This window comes from Trachurus trachurus (assembly GCF_905171665.1).
Source record: "Trachurus trachurus genome assembly, chromosome: 21".
NCBI classification, from domain to species: Eukaryota; Metazoa; Chordata; class Actinopteri; order Carangiformes; family Carangidae; genus Trachurus; species Trachurus trachurus.
Window position 1 is genome coordinate 31,203,581 of NC_139899.1, and position 26,591 is coordinate 31,230,171.

The 26,591-nt window shown below is 42.8% G+C and overlaps 2 protein-coding genes across 2 annotated transcripts in view; both read right to left on the reverse strand.

Annotated features, from left to right (window-relative positions):
- Positions 1–26,591, reverse strand: part of LOC311004857 (uncharacterized protein) — a 340,983-nt gene that overhangs the window by 52,750 nt on the left and 261,642 nt on the right. The gene's annotated exons all lie outside the window — the stretch shown is intronic.
- LOC311004700 (uncharacterized protein) lies at positions 173–26,125 on the reverse strand (the record flags this gene model as incomplete). Its single annotated transcript, XM_083996872.1, has 13 exons — positions 173–1,482; positions 3,068–3,246; positions 4,059–4,233; positions 4,341–4,586; positions 11,436–11,499; positions 12,842–12,909; positions 18,264–18,838; positions 21,163–21,209; positions 23,088–23,253; positions 23,435–23,613; positions 23,727–25,542; positions 25,715–25,744; positions 25,882–26,125. 13 exons carry the CDS (start codon positions 26,123–26,125, stop codon positions 1,315–1,317), a joined length of 3,957 nt encoding a protein of 1,318 aa, XP_083852998.1. The 3' UTR covers positions 173–1,314.

Genomic DNA, 26,591 nt, shown 5'->3' on the forward strand with positions numbered 1-26,591 from the left:
CTAAAGGGGGCGGAGTCACAGAGAATCCCATGGGACACAGAGACAGGAAACTGTCTCAGAACGGAGCGTCTAGGTTTCTAAACCGTCTTTGACCCTGCTGAGGTAAAAAGAGGCTGAGTAAACAACGAAACATCCGAACAATTGAATTTATTAAATTAAAAAAAAAAGAAGAAAAGAAATAATCACCATTAATTGTTTACATTGTACAAAACAAGTTGAATGATCACAGCTATACTGTAAAGGAATAATGTATTTCTGTGGAACAGAGACACCACACTCTTGATTTTCATGTTAAGTGACAGATGGTCTGTAGTTGGACTCGTAGTTACAGCAGCACCAGGACGCCACAGGTTTTCACATTTTCTCTTCGTTAGCCAAGACCTTGAACGGTCCAAACTCCTCCTCCAGCCTCGTATACAATCAACCATTTAATGTGAAATTAATTAATTAATTAATCAGTGACGTCAAAGCTGATGGAGAGAAAAGAAAAAGAAAACTCAACGCTGCATGAAAACAACTGTAAAAGGCTTCAGAAGCTCCAGACGTCTCAGTAAACATTAAACTTTAATGTTGTTTTCAACAGGTGACTCTCAGACTCTGTAGGCACTCGATCTTTCCTCAAACATAATGTCACTTCAGACACAGAAAAAAATGCTCAGGCTCTGAAAGAAAACTAGTTTAATTAACTCAAATGACAGATTTTAAGCCCACATCATTTCAAGCAGAGGGGGAAAAACCATGACAGATGAAGATGACATGTATATATATATATAAAAAAACAAACAAAATGAATTAACAAAAAGCTACAAAGACAAAAAATAAAAGGACAGACACATTTCTGGCTTCTCTGGTACCGGCCCTGTTCAGTAACACAGAGCATCAATACGACCTCTTGAATGACTTTACTACAGAGATCAGTGGCGTCACCTGTGTGAGCGTTGTTTTTACATGAGAGGAACTATGAGTTTTTTTGAAGATGTAGGGTTGTTTTTAGATGAGCAGAGCCGCTGGAGGTTCTTCTGATGTAGTAACCGGTCTCCTCCGACGCCGGCCGGACCGGGGGTCGGAGGACTCGCTGCTCCTCCAGAGACGTTGTAACGACGATATAAACACAGCGTGGGCAGCTCCAACAGACTCGTGGCCAAGTCAGTGTGGGCAGAGCTGGAGCAGGAGGGGGCTGCAGGGAGTTGGAGGGTTTGTTTAGTTGTCATCGTTGTCGTCATTGTTGTAGTTGTAGTTGTTGTTCCTCAGCCTCCCCCGGCGCCGCTCTGCCTCTTAAGTCTGTACAGTGAAACGGCTTCAGGACGAGCGGCTTTAGAAACCCATGCCTCCGCCCATGCCGCCCATGCCGCCCATTCCCCCCATGCCGCCCATGCCCCCGCCCATCTCCTTCTCCTCCTTGGGGATCTCCGTGACGACGGCCTCGGCGGTGGAGAGCAGCGAGGCGACTCCTGCGGCGTCCAACAGCGCCGTCCTCACCACCTGTAGCAGACGGACAGGAGGTCAATACGTTTGATTTATAACGTTTTATTACGGAGCAGAAGCTTCTCACGGCTAGTCAGAGATATTACAATTAATACTGTCATTTTGCAAAAAAGATGATGTCAGAACCAGAGAGGTAGATCAGCGTAACTCACACGAACAAAAACAAAGTTACTAGGGCTGCAACTAACGGTTATTTTCATTATCGATTAATCTGTCAATTATTTAAACGATTAATCGATTAGTTGTTTGGTCAATAAAATGTTTAAAAATGTCTCAACGACGTCCTCAAATGTCTTGTTTTGTCCACAAACCAAAGAGAGACTTAGTTTTTTGTCGTAAAGGAACAAAGAAACCATAGATATTCACATTGAAGAAGCTGAAATCAGAGAATTTGGACTTTTTTTCTTTAAAAAAAACTACTCAAACTGATTATTAGATTATCAGAATAGTTGATGATTAATTTAATAACAGATTATTGTTCAATTAATCAATTAATTGTTGCAGCTCTAAAAGTTACACAACAACCGCATGTTGAAGTTTGTTTTTGTTCGTTAAATTATATTAATGACAATTTACCCAACGTAGCACTGAACTGGTAGGAATTTTAATGTCAGTGTCTCATTTGTATTAGAAAAAAAAAGATTAAAATAAACTTAAACATTTGGTATAGATGACAATTAATGACTTCAATATATCAAACTGTTCCCCTGAAAGATTAATAATTGGTCCTATATTAATAGATACTTCAAATATTTTGTAATATTTTGACTATATTTGATTGATTGTGAAACTAATTCATGCATAATAATCCTGATACTGTGATTATTTCTCTGACATTATTCTATGTATCTGTTACTGATACGATCCTGCAACAGTCCTGCAGGAAGTCTCAAGGTTGTATTGATCCATTTGTGTTTTATAGAAGTGATGATTGATCTGATATCGTCTCCTCTTCTTCATTCACATCATTTAATATCAACAAATGATCATTTCCACATCACAGCCTCTCACCGAGTCAAGTTCATTTAAACTTACGGCGCCAAATGTAAAAATTAATTTGGACATTTTCCACAGAGGACTTTTCACCTACACTGCAAAAACTCAAAATCTTTCCAAGAATATTTGTCTAATTTCTTGTCAAAATGTCTCATTTCTAGTCAAAACTAATCTCTTTCCACTTTAAATAAGACTCATCACCTAAAAATTTACTTGTTTTTAGATCATTTTCACTTGTTTCAAACTAATTTTCACTTGAAATAAGTAGAAAAATCTGCCAGAGAAAGGAAGTTTTTTTTGTGCTTGTAATAAGGAAGAAAAACTTGTTCCACTATCAGATTTTTCTACTTATTTCAAGTGAAAATCTGCTTGAATGAAGTAAAAAGTGTCTAAAAACAAGCTACTTTTTAATGTGATGAGTCTTATTTTAAGTATAATGAGATTTGTTTTGACTAGAAATGACATTTTGACTAGAAATAAGACAAATATTCTTGGTAAGATATGTGAGTTTTTGCAGTGTGCTCCCCTCCGACCAGCAGGTGGCAGCGTTCACAAGCTTCATCTACATCTCTGATAGACTCTGTACCTTGGTGGGGTCGATGATGCCCTTCTCCACCATGTTGACGTACTCCCCCAGCATGGCGTCGTAGCCGATCTCCGCCGCTTCCTGCAGGATCTTCTCCACCACCAGAGATCCCTCCACGCCGGCGTTCTTAGCGATGGTCATGGACGGGATACGCAGCGCCCGGCGGATGATGTCCACACCTGGACACGAGGTGGAACAGAGAGAGATGAACAAACAGCTGCTGGTTGGAACAATCTGAAGGTGTTCACGGTTTACAGTCACAGTTTAAAGGGATAGTTCAACATTTTGGCAAATTAGCCGTAATCCTATAGTCATAGCAGTAGGTTCGTTGCCTTTAATTGTCGGTGCAAGCTGTTTTTAGAACGGCGGAGCAGAGCCGTGAGCTGCTCAGAGCTACGCTACGGAGGCTCATGGGATTTCTTGGTTTCCCTCATCAAACTCATCAAATACACAATCCAACAACTCCACAACGCTCTGGTGGACAAGTTGTGACCTGCACATTCACCACGCTATGAGATAATAACACAACGTTACCACACAGAGTTGTTGTAGAGGGAAATACAGAGACTGCTTGATGAAAAACTGTCCCTGAAGGCAACGTACATCAGCGGTTTTGAATGAATTTCCCTCTAAAACAACTCTGTGTGGTAACGTTGTGTTATTATCTCATAGCGTGGTGAATGTGCAGGTCACAACTTGTCCACCAGAGTGTTGTGGAGTTGTTGGATTGTGTATTTGATGAGGGAAACCAAGAAATCCCATAATGAGCCTCCGTAGCGTAGCTCTGAGCAGCTCACGGCTCTGCTCCGCCGTTCTAAAAACAGCTTGCACCGACAATTAAAGGCAACGAACCTACTGCTATGACTATAGGGATTATGGCAATGGGACAATTTAATAACATGCTGTAATGTAATCTGTGCAAAGGGTTTTTAAATACTTAAAGGGATAGTTCAACATTTTGTCAGACAGTTATTGTCTGAGGTTCACTGACCGATCTTCTGGTCGTTGTTGGCTGGTTTGATGGTGTCCAGTGATGGGATGCAGCGCAGCAGAGCGCAGCCTCCACCGGGGACGATGCCCTCCTCCACCGCCGCCCGTGTGGCGTTCAGAGCGTCCGTCACGCGGTCCTTCTTCTCATTCACCTCCACGTCGCTGGTTCCTCCGATCTGAAAGAGGAAAAACGATTGAATCCCAACTTTATTCTCAGAGGAAACACAAACAAAACACCCGATGTGTCATCAACCGTTTCCTTCCCGTCCTGCTCGGTTCGCACCTTGAGCACAGCGACGCCGTCCGACAGCTTGGCCAGACGCTCGTTGAGCTTCTCCTTCTCGTAGTCGCTGGTGGTGCTCTCCAGCTGCTCCACGATCTCCGCCGCGCGCTTGTCCACCTCGGCCGCGCTGCCGCCGCCTCGCAGCAGCAGCGTGTCGTCCTTGGTGATCTGCACCTCGCCGACCTTCCCGAAGTCGTGAGCCTGGATGTCCTCCAGAGCCACGCCCACGGTGTCGTCTCCAAACACCTGCAAGAAGGAACGAGTCCGTTTAAATACAACACAACATCAGGAGGAAGGTTAATAGACTGCAGGGACACGAGCGACGCCATCGGTCCAATCTATACCAGAAGTTGTGCTTTTTCTTGCCTTATTTATATATAAACTTTGCACAAAACGTAAGTAAATTTGTGTTTGGTAGATTATTTCTTTGCTGTAACAATGCTTCTTGGAAATAAGTCTGATAGCGTTGGAAAGCCTGTTTATTACCCTTTTAAACGGTGCCACACTTGTAAGGAACATGCATTTGTGGGTTGAGCAGCAGAGCTAAGTATCTGGGTTGCACCCATGAAAAATGTGCCAAATCTTCTTGTGCAAAGTTTATATATTATTTACATAATATAATATATTAATTGTCACTTCATGCAAAATAACCAGATGTTTTAATCTCCATAACGAGTCTTCCAGACGGCTCGGTCCGTCCTGTCTAGCTTTGATCACCTGTTGTTGGAGGAATTCATTTCTCTGACATATAAACTCCCTACGGCACCAACAAATAGTATAAACTTTCCTCTGTCCCACATGCAATCAATGTGCATAATCCTCACTGCTCTTGTGGCATCTTTTATACTTCTATTCTTACTCGGTTTAACATTGTTCACAAACATTGTCACTGTTTGTCTATTTGTTGTTGTCGTGTCAGTTGAACTGTCACTGCAAATCTAATTTCCCCTGGAGCGACAATAAAGCTCTGAGATAATCCACTTGGTTTAATATATATATATACAGTATATATATATATATATATATATATATATATATATATATATATATATATATATATATATATATATATATATATATATATATATACATATACATATACATATATATATACAGGGTCCAAAACTAACACTCGCCACTCGCCAATTACGGGTAGATTTTGTCTCTGGCTGGTAAATTTTTAAGACCACTCGCCACTCTGGCGAGTTATTTTTTACAGACGAAAATTGCATTCTTTCGTTACTGGTGGAGAACGATGCTGGTATGTTGTTTTCTGACAGAGTAATGTGTCTTTCCAGCAGAGACGATCTTTGGTCAGGTAAGCGCGTCACGCCGTCATTCACAGCGTCGAGGTGGATAACTGTTGTTACTGTCGTACCCGTTTGTGTGGTTTAGCGCGCCCGGTAAAAAAAAAATGCTCTCATTGCTTCTTATAGGGCAGTGATCAGCTCCGGTGACCGTGGCGCTGACTGTTTATCCCCGTATTAATTAAAACCAGAGGCGGCCCGACACACGGGTGCTGATAGCACGGACCAGCGCGGTCCAACTTTTAATTCTCGGTCCGGACTCCGAACCCGCGCGTCTGATTGGGTTGGTTGGACACACGTCAATCGCTCTGGTCGGACCTCACCGCTGAGAACATGTGTGTGTGTGTGCGTGCGCGCGCCTGTTTGTTTGTGTGCGCGTGTGTGTGTGTGTGAGAGAGAGAGAATCAACACTACATTACCCCCCACACACACACACTCTGAGAGCAGACAGGAAAGACAGTAGAGCAGTGTTTTTCAACCTTGGGATCAGGACCCCATGTGGGGTCGCATAGAATTCAGATGGGGTCGCCTTAAATGTCTAGTAATTGAAAAAAAGAAATTACTGATAAAAATATTTTTTAAACTAATTATTATTCTTTAAAAAAAAATATGATTAAAAACACCACACACAATCCTAAACAACTGTAAGAGAGAGAGAGATTTTTGAACTAATGATAGTTCATTTGTTTATGTTCTGTCTGTTCAGCAGGTGGTGGTGGGATTCATAATGGATTAGAATTAGAAGTGTATCTCAAAAAAAATGGATTTTTACATTTTGAATTTTACTCGAACACAAATACAAATAGAAATACTTTCCCCCCCTCAACAAATACAAATACCGGATGCTTTGCACACCCCTAATTGCTAGTATTAGTGAATACTACTAAAATATTGATTGAGAATCGCATATAAGACCCAAATGACACATTAAATAATAATGACAGCACTTAAACGCAATTTTTAGTTGGTTGGCTGGTAAAATATCTGCCTGGCTGGTAAAAAAATGAACTTGGCTGGTAAGTGAAAAAGTTAGTTTTGGACCCTGTATATATATATATATATATATATATATATATATATAGCCCATGGGTAGAGATGACCGGTACGGAGCGGTGAATAAAATAATACATGAGATCTTTTATACCTATTCAGTTTAAATCTCGACTATCTACTTTAATATACTTTTTTTAATTCTCATTTTATGGTGGATTGAAAACTTAGGTTTGGTTGTAAACTTTAGGTAGATCACAATACTATACAATAATAATAATAAACACGAAGAAGACCGACTTCCGGTGTGGATTGGACCTTGTCCCTGCAGACGCGTCCTCTTGTTAATATGAGCGGTCTCAGACACTTTATTATCAGATGTTTCTTCCTCAGTAGCCGTCTCAGGGCTGATCAATAGATATAACACTTTACTATCTAAAGTCATGTTTCCAGAGGCTCTAAAGGGATACGCCAACATTTTTTTTTTCGTGTCTTGCCTCCCTCCCGAGTCCATGACCAGCAGATAGACACCATCCTTTCGACTGTGCGTGCAGTAACAAGGGAGATAGAGCTGTATCGCCAGTAATTAGCTTAGCTCAAACACTGGAAGTGTATAGGTAGTGTTAGCCTGCCTCCACCTAAAGTCGCTAATTAGCTTAGCTCAAACACTGGAAGTGTATAGGTAGTGTTAGCCTGCCTCCACCTAAAGTCATCAGAGAAACTCTTCAGCAACTCTAAAAGGAAACCGGCGGGCCGATCTTCGTCTCAGAGCTGACAAAACTCTCCGGTAAGGCATCTTGAGCGGTCAAATGCCGGTAACGGGACGAGATCGGTCAAAACGGAGGGTTCAAGCAAAGACAGTTTATTTTGGTTCAAGCTAGCTACATCAAGGGTAGGTTAGCTTCCTATTTCAAAGTAAAAGCACAAATTATATCATGGTTTTCTGTATGTAAAGGGCAACGGGTGTTTTATTTTGTGAAAGTAACCGGAAGTACGTTGGTCACAACAGCTAGCTTGAGTAGCGCCGAATTCGTCCAAACAAAATTGTAAACAGCAGGTATTTAGACAAATTAACGACACACTGCTGATCTAAACGGCTACTTTCTCACCTAAACATGTTTGAAATGTGGATAAAGTGATATATTTACAGAGTTTAGAGCTAAAATGAAATCAGCTTCTGACTGCTGATTTCGTCTCGGGTAGGAGGCAGGCTAACACTACCCATACACTTCCAGTGTTTGAGCTAAGCTAATTAGCAACTTTAGGTGGAGGCAGGCTAACACTACCCATACACTTCCAGTGTTTGAGCTAAGCTAATTACGGGCGATACGGCTCTATCTCCCTTGTTACTGCACGCACAGTCGAAAGGATGGTGTCCAGTGACGGCTGGTATCAATGGGCTAGTGGGGCTAAGCCCTCCCTGCATTACACAACAAAAGATGAGAAAAAATATTTTCTAAATAACATACAAAAGATTGTTGTCTTAGTGGAATCCGAAGTGGCAACAGTATCAAATAGTTTCAAGAAAAACACAGGATATCTCTAAATGGGCTAATTTTAATCAGCCCGAGCTCACCGAGTCTGCTCTCATTCATTTTCCGACTGTGGATGATTGACAGGTGCCAGGTCCCGCCCTCGCCATTTACCGATTGTTGGGGCTAATTTCATTCAGCCCACAGGCCGATCGGTTCTGACCAATCAGCAGGGAGCTGATACAGGGTCAATGATTGACAGGCGTCATCACCTTGGTTTACTTGTCATTGGGGCTAATTTCATTTAGCCCAACACCGCTGTTCTCAGACCAATGACAGGAACCGGAGGAAAAGTTGTGTTGTTGTGGGAGGGAGAAGACAGGAAACAGCGGCGCTAGGCGCTAGCATCACAGGTAGCATTACTTTACTGTTCTAAACTGTCTTTGCTAACACGAACGAAAGTTTCTAAACTCACCAGGAGCACCAGAAAGGCCGTCGATATGAGCTATAAGCAAATCGTCTTTTAAAAAAAAAAATTTTTATTGATTGAGCATTATCGTCGTGTGTGACTCTGTGTGTGTTTGTGTGCGTGCGAGCGTGCGTGTGTGTGTGTGTGTGTGTGAGAGAGAGAGAGAGAGAGAGAGAGAGAGAGAGAGAGAGAGAGAGAGAGAGAGAGAGAAACTGTGTGTGTGTGAGAGAGAGAGAGAGAAACTGTGTGTGTGTAGGCTATGTGTGAGTGAGTGTGTGAGATAACACGAGATAACAATTTTTTTGACTAGACCAGGGGTTTTCAAAGTGTGAGGCGCGCCTCCCTTGGGGGGCGCCAGAGAGTTTGAGGGGAGGCGCGACATGAGAAAAAGAAAAAAAGAAAAACTGAAAACATTCAAACAAAAGATGAGTTAGGCTACATGTCACTTGCACATAGGGCTAAATGATTAATGTTTTTGCAGTAGCCTATAGTTTGCAATTATATATATTATACTATATGATAAAACACGATCTTGTAACACACAGACTGTGATTATGCTCGACTCCCGACGCGTTATAAACTGACGCTTGGTCAGGGCCCTTTCGCGTTGTGCACTGACGCCCAAGGTGCCGCAATGCAAGTGATCAGAGAGACTGTGTTGCAGGGAGAGAGGAGCTCAGCTGGCCTCGGCTGAATGTAGCACCACGTCGGCTGTGGAACTATTCTGGTTAGAAAAGGAATCTGCGTCAGCTATAACTTCATATGAACTGTCGAGGATAGTTGAGGGTCCCGAGCTCAGCCTTCAGATGTATGCTGTGATTTTTGATATGGTTATGGTATTATGATTAAAGGAAATTATTTTTGCTAAATGTAACTAGGGGAAAGTATTATGAAACCTGAACTGATGGAATAGTTGCTGTAATCTGTTAAAAGGGGAAGTAGGATGAGTCAGACAAAGGTTAGGGTAATGAGGAACCGGTGACGTGTCCGGGAGACAGGCTGAGGCAGGTCAGGAGAGTAAAGGTGGCAGGGGTTAAAGATAGGGAAGTACACATTGACAAAATAAGGCAAGTACCGGTGCAGAATGATGGAGAAATTGTCCCATGATGCAGGAGAGTTGTTGGCTGCTCTGGGCCTATAAAAAGGTAATCCGACTAGAAGTCGAGGAGTGTGCGTCGGGACTGGGTGCGAGAGAGAGCTAGTCAGACCCTACTCCTGCGAGGACCCCGAGAACTGGTGCATTTATAGAACTTAGCCGTCAACCGAAAAGACTGCACTCAGTAATTTGGTCTCAGGTGATCCCCACACTCCCTGCTATCGGGGTTGGCTGTTCCGCTCTAAGGGGTTCTCAGCCCTAAACATCACCCCAGCAGAAAGGGTTCAGGAAATTCGTGACTGGCCAGCCGAAGCCTGTATCCTACCAAAATCGTAAATCGGGCAACTATTCATCAGAGGTAGGGTTGATCGATAGGGTAAGAATTGGTTTTAATTATTTTTCGATTTTTGTTTTATGCTCTGATGCTGCTTTGTCACTGCTAAATTCCTGCAATAAATATTCAACCTAAAAGACAAGAGAACTGTTATCCTCATCTTTTTGTCTGAGGTTTTAATTCAAATATTACTGTTATGCTGTTCATGATCGTAAGAAGCTAAGCCATAGTGTGCACAACATCTTTAAGACTCTTAAAGGTTAATCTAGTTTTGTGTTCACTTCAAAAGATAAACAGGTCCCTAGGGTTGTTTTTCCAAACCGTTAAATTAAACCTAGCCAATAACAAGTGCAAGGATCAAAGAGGAAAGCTGCCGTTAACAGGCGTGCCGTGCCGGGTTACTACTTCTGGGTGGGGGACTGCTCTATCAGAACTAGTGGCTAGTGACAGACGTCAGGACGAAGGCAGTTAGATGCTAGGCGAGTTTCCTCATCACCAGCTTAAACATTCTTTAGAAATTCTACTCTGGTCCATGACCGTTAGAACTTAAGAACTTACCCTTTAAACTGAGAGCTGGTCTAATAGGCCTTTCTTTACAGGGGCAATACCGGGGATCTAACAGAACGCAGCTCAAAGCGACCCGGTGCCTCTCACAGTGACCAAGCTCAGATAAATACATTGGATCAGCAGTAGCACCGCGTGTCCTCCCGCATAAAGCTGCAATCTACCAGAGCTCCTAAAAAAAAAAATGTGGTCAAGACATACAGAGACCTGTCACAGTGTCATCGGTGCATTCAACCTCAGACTGTCTGCTTCCCATGATCACACAGGGAGAGCATGAAGCTGCTTGTGTGATGAGTGTGTTACAGAGTTCTGTATCAATGTTTAGGTTTATTCGTCAGTGCTATGTTGTCATGATAATTAATATATGCTGAGAAACAAGCTTGTAAATCAAACAAATCCCACAGGAAAGACCAATTTATGTTTAATGAATCAAATATTGTTTTGGTCATAGTAACTGATAATAAATAGGCTATGTTTAATTCTCTTCTCTCTTTTTTTTTTTTTGGGGGGGGGGGGGGGGGGGCACACAGCTGTTTATTTTTCATTAAGGGGGGCTCACTCTCTCACACTTTGAAAACCCCTGGACTAGACCCTTCTACTTAATGCAGTGTGTAGGCCTAGTTAGTTGCTATAGCCTACTTTTGTGCCAGTCAGATGGGATGTAACTTTTAGCTACTATAGTATAGTGTGTTAACCATAATGGGTATACATTTTTTATTAGCCCACCAAACTAATTTCACCACCAGCCGCCACTGATGGTGTCTATCTGCTGGTCATGGACTCGGGAGTGAGGCAAGACACGAAAAAAAAATGTTGGCTTATGGTTTCCTATAGCAACCAACCTTCCTCGTCTCTCCTCTCACCTCCGATAGTCGTCTCCTGGAACTCGTCGAACTGTCCCTTGACGAAGCGCAGCACCAGGCTGGACTTGCCCACGGCCATGTCGCCCAGCAGAACCAGTTTGAACTGGCAGATCTTGGTCTGGGGCAGCGTGCCGTTGGTGCGGCCGCCGCTCCCTCTGGAGCTCATACCGGCGGCTGTGGGGGGGTGAGGGGGCTGGGGGGGGGGCTGGGCCTCCTCCTCCTCCTCCGGGGGGCGGGGGGGGAAGTCAGTCAGTCAGTCACAGAGTCGTCCAACGCAGTCGGGCCTCGCTGACCACGTCTTCACCTTCTCCGTGGTTTTATCTGCACAGGGAGGAAGTGAGAGACGACATCATTCACAGCTAGTGACGTCACGTTAATAGATTTTCTTGGTACGATTATTGTAAGAGAAATAATCACGGTATTACGATTATCATGATTATTATGCATTAATTAATTTCACAACATATGAATGTGTAAAATCAAATACAGTCAAAATATAATTACATTACAAATTTTTACACAAATATTTTAAAGCAGAAGTAAGCGATCCGGTCGTTTTTGCGAATGCTGCGTTCCAGGCAGGCTTTTGAAACCGTAAATTACAGCTTCAAGTCACGACTTACGACTTTGTAGCGTTCCAGGCAACCCACTCGTGTTTCTCCGACCTGTTTTACCTGTGAAAGTCACTGTAACGGCCACTCGTAACTTCCGACCGGTGAACTCGTACCAGATCGAACTGGTACGACTTCACAGGTCGGAAAAACACGAGTTACGGGCTGCCTTGAACGCACCATAACGTCTTGTCAGCAGATGGAGTTAGCAGCCCCCGCCCTCGTCATGGATCTATTGGTCCTCGTCCCTACGTCACCACATTCACGCGCATCCCTTGGCTGCACACACAGAGAGGACTGCCCCTTTATGCCGTTCTCTCTCCTCATTGGATAAAGGTTGTAGGATACAAGGAAAGTTTTCTCCTCGGCTCAGAGCAGAGCAGAGTGACTGACAGACCCGTGTTTCAGACCAAACACTCTATAGAAGTGATTGTCATCGGAAGATACAACTATTTCAGACTTATATTAACACAAATATTCTGCTTACTTCTGCTTTAATTAATTTCACAACATAAGCCGGTGCATATTCTCATTTGTCCACGTCATAGTATCTCAAAGGAATTCTAAATCGAAAGCAGCTGGACTTGGTTATTTGTCTAGGAAGACGTTTCACTTCTCATCCAAGAGGCTTCATCAGTTCATTTTCGCATCTGACCAGGCTGAGACTGGTCTCCACACCAGATAGTTGGACCAGTTCATTGGAAAGCGGCGGTATTTAGGAATCCTTACGATTCATTAACTGTGGCGTTTAATACCGAGTAAGTACCAAGTAATGGTGACATCCCGATTCCCTACCTCCAACGCAGTCGGGCCTCGCTGACCACGTCTTCACCTTCGTCTTCTTCTTCTCGCCGTGGTTTTATCTGCACGAGGGGGAAGTGAGAGATGACATCATTCACAGCAGACAACAACCCCCTCTCCTCCTCCTCCAGTCTGAAGATCAGTCCTGCAGGTTTTTATCTGGACACAACAGTAGTGAGTGACCTGTGGACCGGGGCTAACAGAGATCAAATCAAAACACTCATCTGACGTCACACAGTGGAAATCTATGGCAACAACTACAACAACAATGAACTGATGGAGTGAATCACAGAAAAATGAACAGAAAACGCACAGTTTGTGTCAGTGAACTCAACACGTTTGACTCTAGGGCCTGGCGGTGGGTAGAATAAAACATCTAAATGAAGCAGAATATCTCACAGACATAAGAAAATGATTGATTAATCAGTGAAATAATCAATCAAAATGTATCAATAGTGATTAGACTTGTTAGTTACAGCCTGAAAAACAACACAACTTTTAACATTTAACTATAAAAGCGATAGATAGATACATTGAGGAGCGGATCATTACAAAACAAGATTTGTGTTTAGTATTTTGATAAACTCGCCGACAGAGCTGCTTCTCTACATCTCTAAAACTAATTAATACAAAGAAATTAACTGATTAATGAGGCCTACTGGTTAGACTTGTTAGTTTAGTTACAGCCAGAAAAACAACACAACGTCCATATAACCATAACAACTATAAGGAGGAGGAGCGGCTCATTATAATACAACATTTGTGTTTAGTATTTATAGGCTACGTCTAAATCTGAAACTATGTCAAGCCTCCATATTGGACAACAACACTGACAATGACGGTTTGTCCCTGAATGCCTCATCATCTCACACACACACACACACACACACACACACACACACACACATAGATCCAGTGTCAGTGGATCCATAACAGCAGGATGATGATGATGATGATGGTGATGATGGTGGTGGTTTGGTGGTGAGTTCACGGACCCCTCCTAACAATGGTTGAATTAATTAATAGGCTACATGCGTGTGTGTGTGTGTGTGTGTGTGTGTGTGTGTGTGTGTGTGTGTGTGTGTGTGTGTGTGTGTGTGTGTGTGTGTGTGTGTGTGTGTGTGTGTGTCTGCAGCCTGCATGGTGAGCAGTGTGTGATGCTGCGGCTCGGACTGATGTGTGTGTGTCTGTCTGAGGATCATCACTGCACCAAAACACCACACACACACACACACACACACACACACACACACACACACACACACCGTGCAGCAAGGTGCGGACTCGGACTCGGATCAGCTGATCTCTCTCTCCCGTTAACGCACCGTTATCAGATCAGCAGCCCTCGTCGTCGTTAACACACTGACACACACACACACACACACACACACACACACACACACCGATCGACGACACTGGATCTTTCTCTCTCTCTCTCTCTTTTTTTTTTTTTGCTAAAGCTCTAAATTTCGACGCTCCGGTCCAACACCTAAACGCCCCTCCTGCCCGGTCGGTCTCGTGCCGTTACCGGGAGGAAACACACACCCTAGTATTTACCGTGTGTGTGTGTGTGTCGGTCGGCGGCTCCGGGGGTCGCAGCAGCCTCTGAAACTGTGTGAGTGTTGACAATCTGACGACCATCAGCTGTGGAGGAAAAACGGTAACACACTTCCTGTTCCTGAGGCGCATGCGCAGAAGCTGCCGCAGCGTCACAGCCGCAGAGTGACGTCAGAGCTGCTGACCGATGGACCGACCTGAGAGCAGACAGGCTGTCACAAATATTTTATCACAAATAAAATCAAAGAAGTATCCCTTAAACTCATCCATCGTATCTATCCCTCCAATTTATTTATGCAAAGATATAAAAAAGACATTAATGAACTCTTTTCAACATCTTTTCTGGTCATGTCCTCATCTGCAATCCTTTTGGAAAAATGTAACTACTTTTATCCGTCAACATTTCGACAAAAACTTTGCTTTGGACTATCAAAATGTATTGTTTGGTTTCTTTTCAGTCACGGCTTCCCAATTAAACCAATGTTATATAATCAATTTGATATTATTTTTAGCCAAAGCTCATATTCACAACCGCAAATTTACAAATCAAATACTTTGCACTCACCGTTTCAAAAACGAAATCAAACAATACATCAACCTAATTAGTCAATCTGAAAATAAGAAAGCCATAAAGACCATAGTACTATTCTCTCTGTTTCCATGTTTTTGAATAGACCTCTGTTTGCCTAACATAAAATGTACTTATCCTTTGTCTTCTCCTGCCTGTCATGATACTATGTAACTGAACCTGTTGACATTATTCCTTTTTTATTTGTAACCCCCTTATCCTTCATTTCACAATGTACGTCCCAACTAATAATTCTTCAATAAATTTTTTTTTAAAAAGCCTATCACAGTGGGATAAATAAAAAAAAATAAAAAATAAAGAGCATACTAGCTGTGTTTAGGGTTACACCTGGAAGTTCACTCGTTGTTCCTTTCATGAAAGTGTAGAGAACAATACAATATGATAAATAATAAATATATTTTATGATTGGAAAGGAGCAGGAAGAAGAATATAACTCTTATTTATGTCTGACCCTAACTTAAAGGTCCAGTGTGTAATAATTGTCAAGGTTTATTGTTAAAATCTGAATATACTACACATTAATATATTTGTGTAAGTGTATAATCACAATAAAATAAAATGTGTTTGGTTTTCGTAGCCTTATAATTCTTCTTTTATATATGTAGATAGATAGATAGATAGATAGATAGATAGATAGATAGATAGATAGATAGATAGATAGATAGATAGATAGATAGATAGATAGATAGATAGATAGATAGACTTTATTGATCCCAAGCTGGGAAATGACAGTGCAGCAGCAGCTTTACACAGACACAGTGACGATGACAACATATAGTATAAGAATATAAAGAGTAAGAATATAAAGAACAAACTATACATAATAAAATATTAAAATATAAAGAACAAACTATACATAATAAAATAGCAATAAAATAAAATGTGATGTACAAAAGTAGCCTATATACAACAACAAATTGGCAGTGTCTATATATATATATATAAAAGGGTCTTGCTTTCGAGAGCCCAACGCCTACACCCTTGATTATCTCAACAAAAAACAAAACAACCCATATAAATTAATTAACTTACAAGACCAAAACAACTCGAAACTTTAACATCCAGTCAAATGTCCAACGTATATTTTCTAATTTGTTTTTTCTTTGTAAATGAAAAATATCTGTACAACCCTTCAAATCGTTCTGTTGAGTTTTACTTGGACAACAGAAGCCTCCTGTGACTCCTGAGCAGGTTTATGGACCCAGAAACATCTCGAGTGTTGTAAGGTCAGGGCAGTTCTCATATTTTGTTTTATATGTAGACACACAAAAAGTAGGCTACAACACAATGATGCAAAATGTCCACAAAATTATAGCCAATATATTGGACAGAGGTGAACAATCTGATCATCAGTATCTAAATACATCTGACCTCATTACTTTTTTAATTTATTTATAATATTGCATTTTTCTTGTGTTTTTTCTTCCTTTCATTGGTGTCTGCTGCTGCAATATTGGGAAACGTCCCCATCATGGGATGAATAAAGTAACATCCTATCTTATCTTATTATATAATGGTAAAATGTCACTTATTACACACAGAGAGGTGAGGCAGAATCTGATCCTTACTGTATTTTCACAGCTTTATTCATGATCATACATGAATGAATCATTCTGTAAAGTGTTGCTGCTGTTAAACTGAATGTATATCTAAAGGTAGGACTTTATATTGTGCATCTTAAACATTATTAGTTTCGTCCTCCTGGCGGCGGGAGGCGGTTATGGTTATGGTTAGGGTTAGGGTTACTTAAATCGGAGAAATGGGAGGTTGGACTAATGGACGCAAAAATATAGAAATGGGAAGTTGGAGAAAGTTGGAGGTAAGTCCACAGACCAGGATGTAGTTGCATGTCCCTGAGTATCTGCACGTGTGCATATGGCTGTACGGTACTCAAGGTCTGCAATTTAACCCACTGGGAATGTATTACATTTTCAGGAGGGTTCCTGAAAATGTAATAAATTCCCAATAATGTAATAATGTATTTACATTATCAGTAAAAATGTTATTACAATATCAGTCAGGACATTTTATTACATTATTGTTGGAGTTATTACATTATTGGGTTCTATTACATTTTCGATTGAGTCAAGTGCAAATTTCATTACATTTTCAGGCGTTATTACATTTTCAGGAAATTATTACATTATTGGGTGCTGCAAGGCTCCGTTCACGAACGTCCGCGAGCAGCGGTTGAGTGCATCTCTGCTTGTGCCATAAAAGCTATAGGCTATAGAGAAATTAAAGATACGTAAAGTCTTTCAAAATTTCTTTAAGAAAAAAAAAAAATTAAAATAAGACAAACAGACCTATAATCCTATAGGACTGAATAAGTCCATGGTTTTACAGTGTATAGTTTCTATAATGTTCACTTTTTGTTGACAGTTTAATTATTGATTCTGATGAACTGAAGTTCATTTATATTTTTCCACTTTAAAACCGTAGAAAACTAAAATAATACACTGATATTGATACTAACTTTATATCTTCAGGCTCAGACTTTGCTGCAGCAGCCGTGGGTTTGAATCCAACCTGCATGAAATTTCCTCTATTCATCTTTAATAGTTTATACATACACAAATAATCAACAAATAACAAATAAACACCCTCAGAGTTGCAAAGATCATAGATACATCTCAATAAAGTAGAATATGATGGAGGTCATGAACCAGACTGAGAGACGACGCTCAGGAAACTTCTGCAGGTGTTTGGAGTTCATTAGGTTACAGTCGTGAACTCTCCCCACTGTATTATAGTTTCTTGATTTACTGAATTTTAAGTTTTCATTACAATTAAAAGAAATAAAGACATGAAATATTTCAGTCTGTGTGTTTTGAATCTGTATAATACATGATGTGTTTCACTGTTTGAATTGAACTAAACTAACTGACATACATTAACTTTTCCACTTTGTTTCAGTTGAAACCTTTATTTATTTATTTTGACAGTCAGAACGACACGGTGCTCTTCATGTAGCTCAGGCCGACATTTCAAAATAAGAGTCTGCAGTGAAACCACCTTCGTCCTGAAAGTAGCCTGATACCTTTTATCATAACATCGAAATCATTCAGAGAAACAATAACAGTCAGCAGCAGCAGAACAATAATAATAAGTGATTTTTCTGTTACCATGACGCTGATGAGTTCATTATTAAACTGTGTTCATCTCTGTCCTGTGACAACGTGACAGACGTGTAGAGACTGAACTGTCTGTTCAACAGAGAGAAGGTTTCTGTGACAGGAGGAGACTCTGATTCACTCAACACAGACTCACTGAGGCACCAGACCAGGACCTGAAGAACCTAAACCCAGGATAGAGAGGTTGAGTGAAGGTGGTGTTGAAGGTGTAGATGTGGATCAGTGAGTCAGAGGAGACTCTGTAGAAGGACAGAGAGCCAGCAGGACAGTCCACATACACTGCTACTCTGTTAGAGACAGAGGAGGAGGAGGAGGAGGAGGAGGAGGAGGAGGAGGAGGAGGAGGAGGAGGAGGAGGATGAGGAGGAGGAGATAGTTGTCTCTCTGCTATTGTGCCAGACGTAGTAACCATCATCAGAGCAGGTCAGACTCCAGGACTGATCGTTCCTTCCAAACCAACTGTCTCTACTGTTTCCTTTCCTGCTGATTCCTCTGTAACTCACTGATATATCAACCCTTCCTCTCCTCTCGACCTCCCAGTAGCAGCGACCAGTCAGACCAGTTGAACACAACAGCTGAGAATAGCAGTCAAATCTGTCTGGATGATCAGGATATGACTGATGCTCCCACGCATATGTCGCCTTCCTGTTGTTGTCAGACAGTTTGATCTCTCTGTTCACTGTGTTTGTGTCGATTGTGAGTGGACAGGAATCTGATGGAGAGAACAAGACACAGCTGCAGTTATTGATCATTGATCAGTTATTGACAGTTTGATGAAGACTCATGAGGTCAGTGATGTGACAGTGTGAAGATGGTTGAATGTGCTGCTTTGTTTCCAGTAGCTAGGGATGCACATTTTGAAATTTTTTTCTGACCGATAACCGACGCTCGTTAACCGATTATTAACCGTTAACCGATAAGATTACGACGCTCCAATTCATTTTTTTTGCCGTTAAAGGGATAGTTCAACATTTTAGCAAATTGGCCTATATAATCTCTATAGTCATAGCAGTAGGTTCATTTCCTTTAATTGTCAGTGCAAGAAATTTTTAGAACGGCGGAGCAGAGCCGTGAGCTGCTCAGGGCTCTGCTATGGAGGCTAAGGGAATGTCTTGGTGTCCCTCATCAAACTCATGATACACAATCCAACAACTCCACAACGCTCTGGTGGACAAGTTGTGACCTGCACATTCACCACGCTATGAGATAATAACACAACGTTACCACACAGAGTTGTTCTAGAGGTAAATGCAGAGACTGTTGATGAAAAACTGTCCCTGAAGGCAACGTGCATCAGTGGTTTTGCATAAATTTCCCTCTAAAACAACTCTGTGTGGTAACGTTGTGTTATTATCTCATAGCGTGGTGAATGTGCAGGTCACAACTTGTCCACCAGAGCGTTGTGGAGTTGTTGGATTGTGTATTTGATGAGTTTGATGAGGGAAACCAAGAAATCCCATAATGAGCCTCCGTAGCGTAGCTCTGAGCAGCTCACGGCTCTGCTCCGCCGTTCTAAAAACAGCTTGCACCGACAATTAACCTCTTCAAATCCCGGGGGACGCCGGCGTCCCCAAGCCCCTCCCCCTCTGCAGTCTCAGCTTGCCCAGGCTACTACAACACTAAACATGGCATTTTTGGTATCTATGGCTTCATTATGTTTTTATTTGTTTGTTTTTTCAAATTAAGCACTGTCTTTATTTCATTTCTCATTTACTTTGTGCAAGAATACACGAAATATCAGTCCAAAAGTATAACCATCGTTATAAATCTTTTTCCTTTTTTTTTCCTCGTTTCAACCGCTGTGTGTTCAACTGAGGCAGACGGTCTCACGATTTTATTTTGAAGTTACAGGAAGACGGATGTTCATGTTACCAGCTTCCGGAAAGGTCAATGGTTAAATACAGATTTAACTTAGGCTATTCCATCGTAAATTGTTGACAATCAAATCAATCATGAATCATTCATTGATTCATTGATTTGAGTGATTTGATTCTCAATAAGTTGCTTGACTTGGATTCAGATTCAGCCTATTTTCCCCATTTTGACTCTCATGTCCGCCTGGATCTTATCATGAAAAAAACACTGCAGAGTGGTCATACTTTGTGCTATCTTCTTCAAATTTGAACCAGGTGTTCATTGATAGTGTGCTTACAGATGCATACTTTCATTTACCTTTATGGATAAAGTCACAAAGGCTGTTTTTTATTTTTTAATCATTTATTAATTTTTAGGCGGACAAAAAAAATCTAAATTCTTTGCACACTTACTAGACCACTGCTCTGTTCCAGTAATACCTGAAGTGTTTCTGACTTTCACAAGAAACTCTACAGTGTCCCCTTCCTGGTAAGCCCTCATTTATGGATATAGTCAAAGTGATTCAGAAGGAATTTTATGCGTTTTTGCTTCAAAATAGGGTGGGAGTGGAAGAGGTAAAAGGTAACAAACCTACTGCTATGACTATAGGGATTATGGCAATGGGCCAATTTGACTGAATGTTGAACTATCCCTTTAAATACACACGTGCGCTGTGACAGCTGATCAGTGCCACATCCACTCTGCTCTGTCTCAGCTGATCGCTCATATGGAGGTTAGATCGTCCAATGTAGAACTGTTTTACAAAGTTACAAAGTGTTGTTACAAAGTGCAGCCAAACACCAGACTGAAGGAACAGCAGAGCTCCTCTGTGGAGCTGCAGGAGAGCTGCATCAGCCTCCTCTTTTATTTTTTCATTTTTTTCAGCGCTGTTGTTACAGATGATTCACATCTATGTCTGTGTAGCTACATTTATGGTCTGACCTTCCTTCATGGGGGCTGCTGCACATACTGTCAGTCCTCCTGTGGAACTTTTTACCGCAAGATATGACTGAAGGCACGTGGAAATCTGCACGTGTCGACACACCCCCATGAGTTGACGACAAGGAGCTAATAAAATAAATAACTTCTTCTTCTTCTTTTCTTTCTTGTTATCAGTTAACGGTTAAACGGTTCAACATGTGCATCCCTCGTTTCCATGAATCAAAGTAAAAACAGACTTACACTTCCTCAGACCTGGTGTCAACCATGGGACTCCAGCAGGCTCCACCCTGAAAGGAGGAGGGGGGTCAGAGCAGCACCTTCTCTGTCAGCATGCACACATGGACATTACATGGCTCTCACACACACACTGTTTTATCACTGTGTTCACATGGAGGCTGGTATGTCTGGATGAACACTGAGCACAGAGAAGAAGGAGCTGGAGTCTTTATCTAGTGATGATACAGAGCAGGAGGAGACCAGGAGGAAACACTTCATCATGTCTTTTCTCCATGTGATGTCACTGCAGTGTGAGACACACACTTTCACTCTCTGACTCTCAAGCTGCACAAACACACGTCACAGCAAAGAAGATGAAGACACAACAGGTGGAGCTGACCAGCCCAGATATCCCACAATGCACCAGGAAAGAAGAAGAGTGCAGCTGTGAACAGTGGATGGTTTCAGTGTTTGATGAGGAAGGAAACACACTCAACACGTTTGTTAGAGCTCAGTGAAACACACAGTGAGTTTAGTGAGAAACACTGAGTGTGAACACAACTTGTGTTTGTTTGAAGAAAACTCCCCAGGAAGCTGAAGAATGAGGCTGTGAGCAGGTTTCCACAGGAGCCACAGCAGCAGTGAGTGGATGAAGGAGCTCTAATAGAAACCATCTGATCACAGTGACAGGACGGATCAGGATCTCATGATCAATGACTCTGTTCTTCTCTGCTCTTCACACAGATCAGCTGCAACACACTGACTCACTGAGATCAGTCACATCATGTGGAATAAAGCAGCCGTCCTCAGGACCAGTCCTGAGCTCCATCAAACCTGTCCACACATTTTGACTGGACTTGAAGTCAGAGTCCAGAGGAAGCAGAGAAACTGTAGAGCAGAGAGAAGCAGGCTCAGCTCAGAGCACATGGACTCAGACAGGAAGTGAAGCTCCAGCTGCTGGAGACTTTCATTAAGGAGCCACTTTGTGGCTTCATCTGATCTGGAGTCAGCACACACACAGTCTGAAAACAGCTGTTTGGTCACACACACATTCAGCCACAAACACTGATTATTACACTGTTCACTACACTGTCTTCTGATTGACAGCTCCAGGCCTCTGGACAGTGAGGACATCTGGATGTCACACTGTGATTGACTGTCTCCTCAACACAACAACACATCTCATCAGGACAAGATCAGGATCTCAGAGAGACTGAGCTGATTATTGATCATCAATATCTGACCAGACAGAGACCTGATGGTGCCGCCTGGTTTCTGTCTCTTATTTCCTCCTTGGTTGGAGACGCTGGGAGACGAATGTCTCTGAGCAGTGGACATGCTTTGATTCTTGTTGCTGTGTTGTTGTTAGTGTGTCCACACTCAACAGGTGTCTACAGTCTCTGGGACTGTTCAGGTCAAACACTCTGTTGGTTCAGGAGCAGTTCAACCAGCTGCAGCTGAAATGTTTCCTGATACACTCTGAAATAAAGTCTGATCCAAACATCTGGAGAGACTCAGAGCACAGCTGCCAACAGCTGCTTTCATCACTGACATCTCTTCTCCTGAATATGACACAGTGAGTCATGATGAGACACTGAAGTCTTCATGAGGAGAAACTCCTGATCCCAGTAGTTCATCACTGTGACTGATGAAAGCTGCACAGCTCATGTTTGAAACACTCTGAGGCTTTGGCTTCAGTATAAACTGTGTTGGGACGAGTCAGACTGAGACAGAGGACGTCAGTGGAGTGGGCGGAGCTTCACTGTGGCCTACACCACCTCTGGATATGGTCTGACTGATGGGATCCGATGGCATCAATACATGGATCATCTGAGACAGATGTTAATACCAGGTGTGACCAGGTGTGAACGGGGCCATAGAAAATGTTCCAGCTCCTCCTCCTCTATCAGACAGTGTGTGTGTGTGTGGCTGCAGCAGCCTCTCCATACCTGAGAGAGTCCAGTCTCCAGTCTGGATCCTCCAGTCCAGCAGACAGCAGCTTCACTCCTGAGGCTCCTAGATGGTTGTAGCTCAGGTCCAGCTCTCTCAGATGGGAGGGGTTGGAGCTCAGAGCTGAGGCCAGAGAAGCACAGCCTTCCTCTGTGACCAGACATCCTGACAGACTGAACACACACAACAACACACAGGAACCCTCTGTCAACACCTGCTGCTGTGTTCAAGTGTCATCAGATAAACAGCTGGATGGATCCTCACCTGAGAGTCTCCAGTCTACAGTGTGGACTCTCCAGTCCACCAGACAGCAGCTTCACTCCTGAGTCCTGCAGGTCGTTGTTACTCAGGTCCAGAGTCTCCAGTCTACAGTGTGGACTCTCCAGTCCACCAGACAGCAGCTTCACTCCTGAGTCCTGCAGGTTGTTGTTACTCAGGTCCAGGTGTCTCAGACTAGAGGACTGGGAGCTGAGGACTGAGGACAGAGCTTCACAGCTTCTCTCTGAGAGGTTACAGCTGCTCAGTCTGAAGAGATGATCACGAGGAATTAAAGACAAAAGGAGTGTATTATCTGTCCTGTTGAAAGACAGAAGGGTTTTTATATAATGATGAATAAATGCAACTATCTCTACACTTACAGAGCTTTGTTAGAGGCTTTGACCACTGGCAGCAGCCTCAGAAGAGCCTCCTCTGAAGCAGAGTATTTCCTCAGGTCAAATTCGTCCAGATCTTCTTCTGATGACAGTAGGATGAAGACCACAGCCGACCACTGACCAGGAGACAGTTCACGTGTGGAGAGACGTCCTGATCTCAGGGACCGTTGGATCTCCTCCACTAGAGAACGATCATTCAGTTCATTCAGACAGTGGAACAGGTTGATGCTTTTCTCTGCAGAGGGAGTCTCTTCAATCTTCTTATTGATGTACTGGACTGTTTCCTGATTGGACCGTGAATCACTTCCTGTCTGTGTCATCAGACCTCGTAGGAGATTCTGATTGGTCGTCAGTGAAAGACCCAGGAGGAAGCGGAGGAACAAGTCCAGGTGTCCATTTGGACTCTGTAAGGCCTCGACCACAGCGCTCTGGTAGAAGTTTGTCTCTGCAGATTTGACTCCTGTTGTTTCAGTCTTCCTCCTCTTCTTCTTCTTGGAGGTTGTTTGTTGTTGTGACATCAGGTTGAGTCCAGAGTTGATGAAGGTCAGATGGACATGAAGAGCAGCCAGAAACTCCTGAACACTCAGATGGACGAAGCAGAACACCTTGTCCTGGTACAGGCCGCTCTCCTCTTTAAAGATCTGTGTGAACACTCCTGAGTACACTGAGGCTGCTCTGATATCGATGCCACACTCTGTCAGGTCTGATTCATAGAAGATCAGGTTTCCTTTCTGCAGCTGCTCAAAAGCCAGTTTTCCCAGAGACTTAATCATCTCTCTGCTCTCTGGACTCCAGTGTGGATCTGTCTCAGCTCCTCCATCATACTTGACCTTCTTCAGTTTTAGATGAACCACCAGGAAGTGGATGTACATCTCAGTCAGGGTCTTGGGCAGCTTTCCTCCCTCTCTGGTCTTCAACAGCTCCTCCAGAACTGTAGCAGAGATCCAGCAGAAGACTGGGATGTGGCACATGATGTGGAGGCTTCGTGATGTCTTGATGTGGGAGATGATCTCTCTGCCCTGCTTCTTATCTCTGAACCTCTTCTGGAAGTACTCCTCCTTCTGTGGGTCAGTGAACCCTCTGACCTCTGTCACCATGTCAACACAGTGAGGAGGGATCTGATTGGCTGCTGCAGGTCGTGTGGTTATCCAGAGGCGAGCAGAGGGAAGCAGGTACCCACTGATGAGGTTGATGAGCAGCACATTGACTGAGGTGGACTCTGTCACATCAGTCAGGATCTCAGTGTTGTGGAAGTCCAGAGGAAGTCGACACTCGTCCAGACCGTCAAAGATGAAGACGACCTGGAACTGATCAAAGCTGCAGATTCCTGCTTCTTTGGTTTCAGAGAAGAAGTGATGAACAAGTTCCACCAAGCTGAACTTTTTCTCTTTCAGCCCATTCAGCTCTCTGAAGGTGAAGGGAAATGTGAACTGTATGTCTTGGTTGGTTTTGTCTTCAGCCCAGTCCAGAGTGAACTTCTGTGTTAAGACTGTTTTCCCAATGCCAGCCACTCCCTTTGTCATCACTCTTCTGATTGGTCGGTCTCTTCCAGGTGGGGCCTTAAAGATGTCTTCTTGTCTGATGGTTGTTTCTGGTCTGGCTGGTTTCCTGGACGCTGTTTCAATCTGTCTGACCTCATGTTCGTCATTGACTCCTCCAGCCCCTCCCTCTGTGATGTAGAGCTCTGTGTAGATCTGGTTCAGAAGGGTTGGGTGTCCTGCTTTAGCGATGCCCTCAAACACACACTGGAACTTCTTCTTCAGCTTGTTTTTGAGTTTAGGCTGGCATTTGTAAAGAGCTTCTGAATGAATAAACAACAGGTAATAGGACAGTAAGGTAAAGGTCCTCGTAACAACAGGTCATAGTAAATGAATGTTAACACACAGAAATATTTGAATCTAAATTCATGTAGTCATGGTGATGACTACAACCGTGAAATGTTACATCCCCTCACAAAAGGTGCTGAACTTTACCTGCTGCTGCTGCTGTTGACGGGTCTTGTCCTGTTGGAGGAAAGGGAATCATTAATCATGAGGAGTAGCAGGACCGACCCAGTTGACTTTGTCCTCTGTGTGGAAATAGTTACAAAGCCAAGAGATTTAACAAAGGTAAAACACTGGCTGCACTTCCCATGACTGACCTTCATTAATTCCCATCTCCTCCAGAATGAACCTTGCCACCTGCAGAACTTTCTCAGTAGTGTACATGCCAACCATCAAGTCCACCGTTTTCTCTCTTCTTGCATCCTCCAGCTCACACTTTGGGATGGCAGGGAAACCATCCAGTAAGTCAGCATTCTGCAGGTACCACTGGAAGCTTTCCAGCTCTGCACTCCCCAAATTCTTCAAAATCCGCAGCAGCTCCCCCTTCACAGGCGTCGCCATCTTTGTTGCCTGACAGAAGCAGATCAGTGACACTGTTTCACTAAGACTGATACTGTAAGTAACTCTAAAAACGACTTTCTGGTAAAAAGAGATTCACTTCCTGTGCTTTTATTTTGGCGATCAGGCGCCGGAAGTAACAAGCTCCCGTATTGTTGTTTTCTTTACGTTTCTCGAAGCAGACGGCAAACGGTGCAGTCAGGCATGATAATTCTGCTCCTAAAGGGTTCTACATCATATGGTTAAGCACCCAGCTGGAATTGGGAACAAGGTATTGTGTAAACAACATGTCAATATGTTTAGCCATGTGTAATTTGTTCGATTTAATGTGGGAAAAAATGCTAATTGTCATACGCTAATAGCGATGCTAATGTTAGCCTCTGTGTAGTGTGCATATATGTTTGGCCTCATGGTGGTGATGTTGAGCTAACAATAGTCTTTGAATCTGTTTTATGTGTTTATGGCAAAC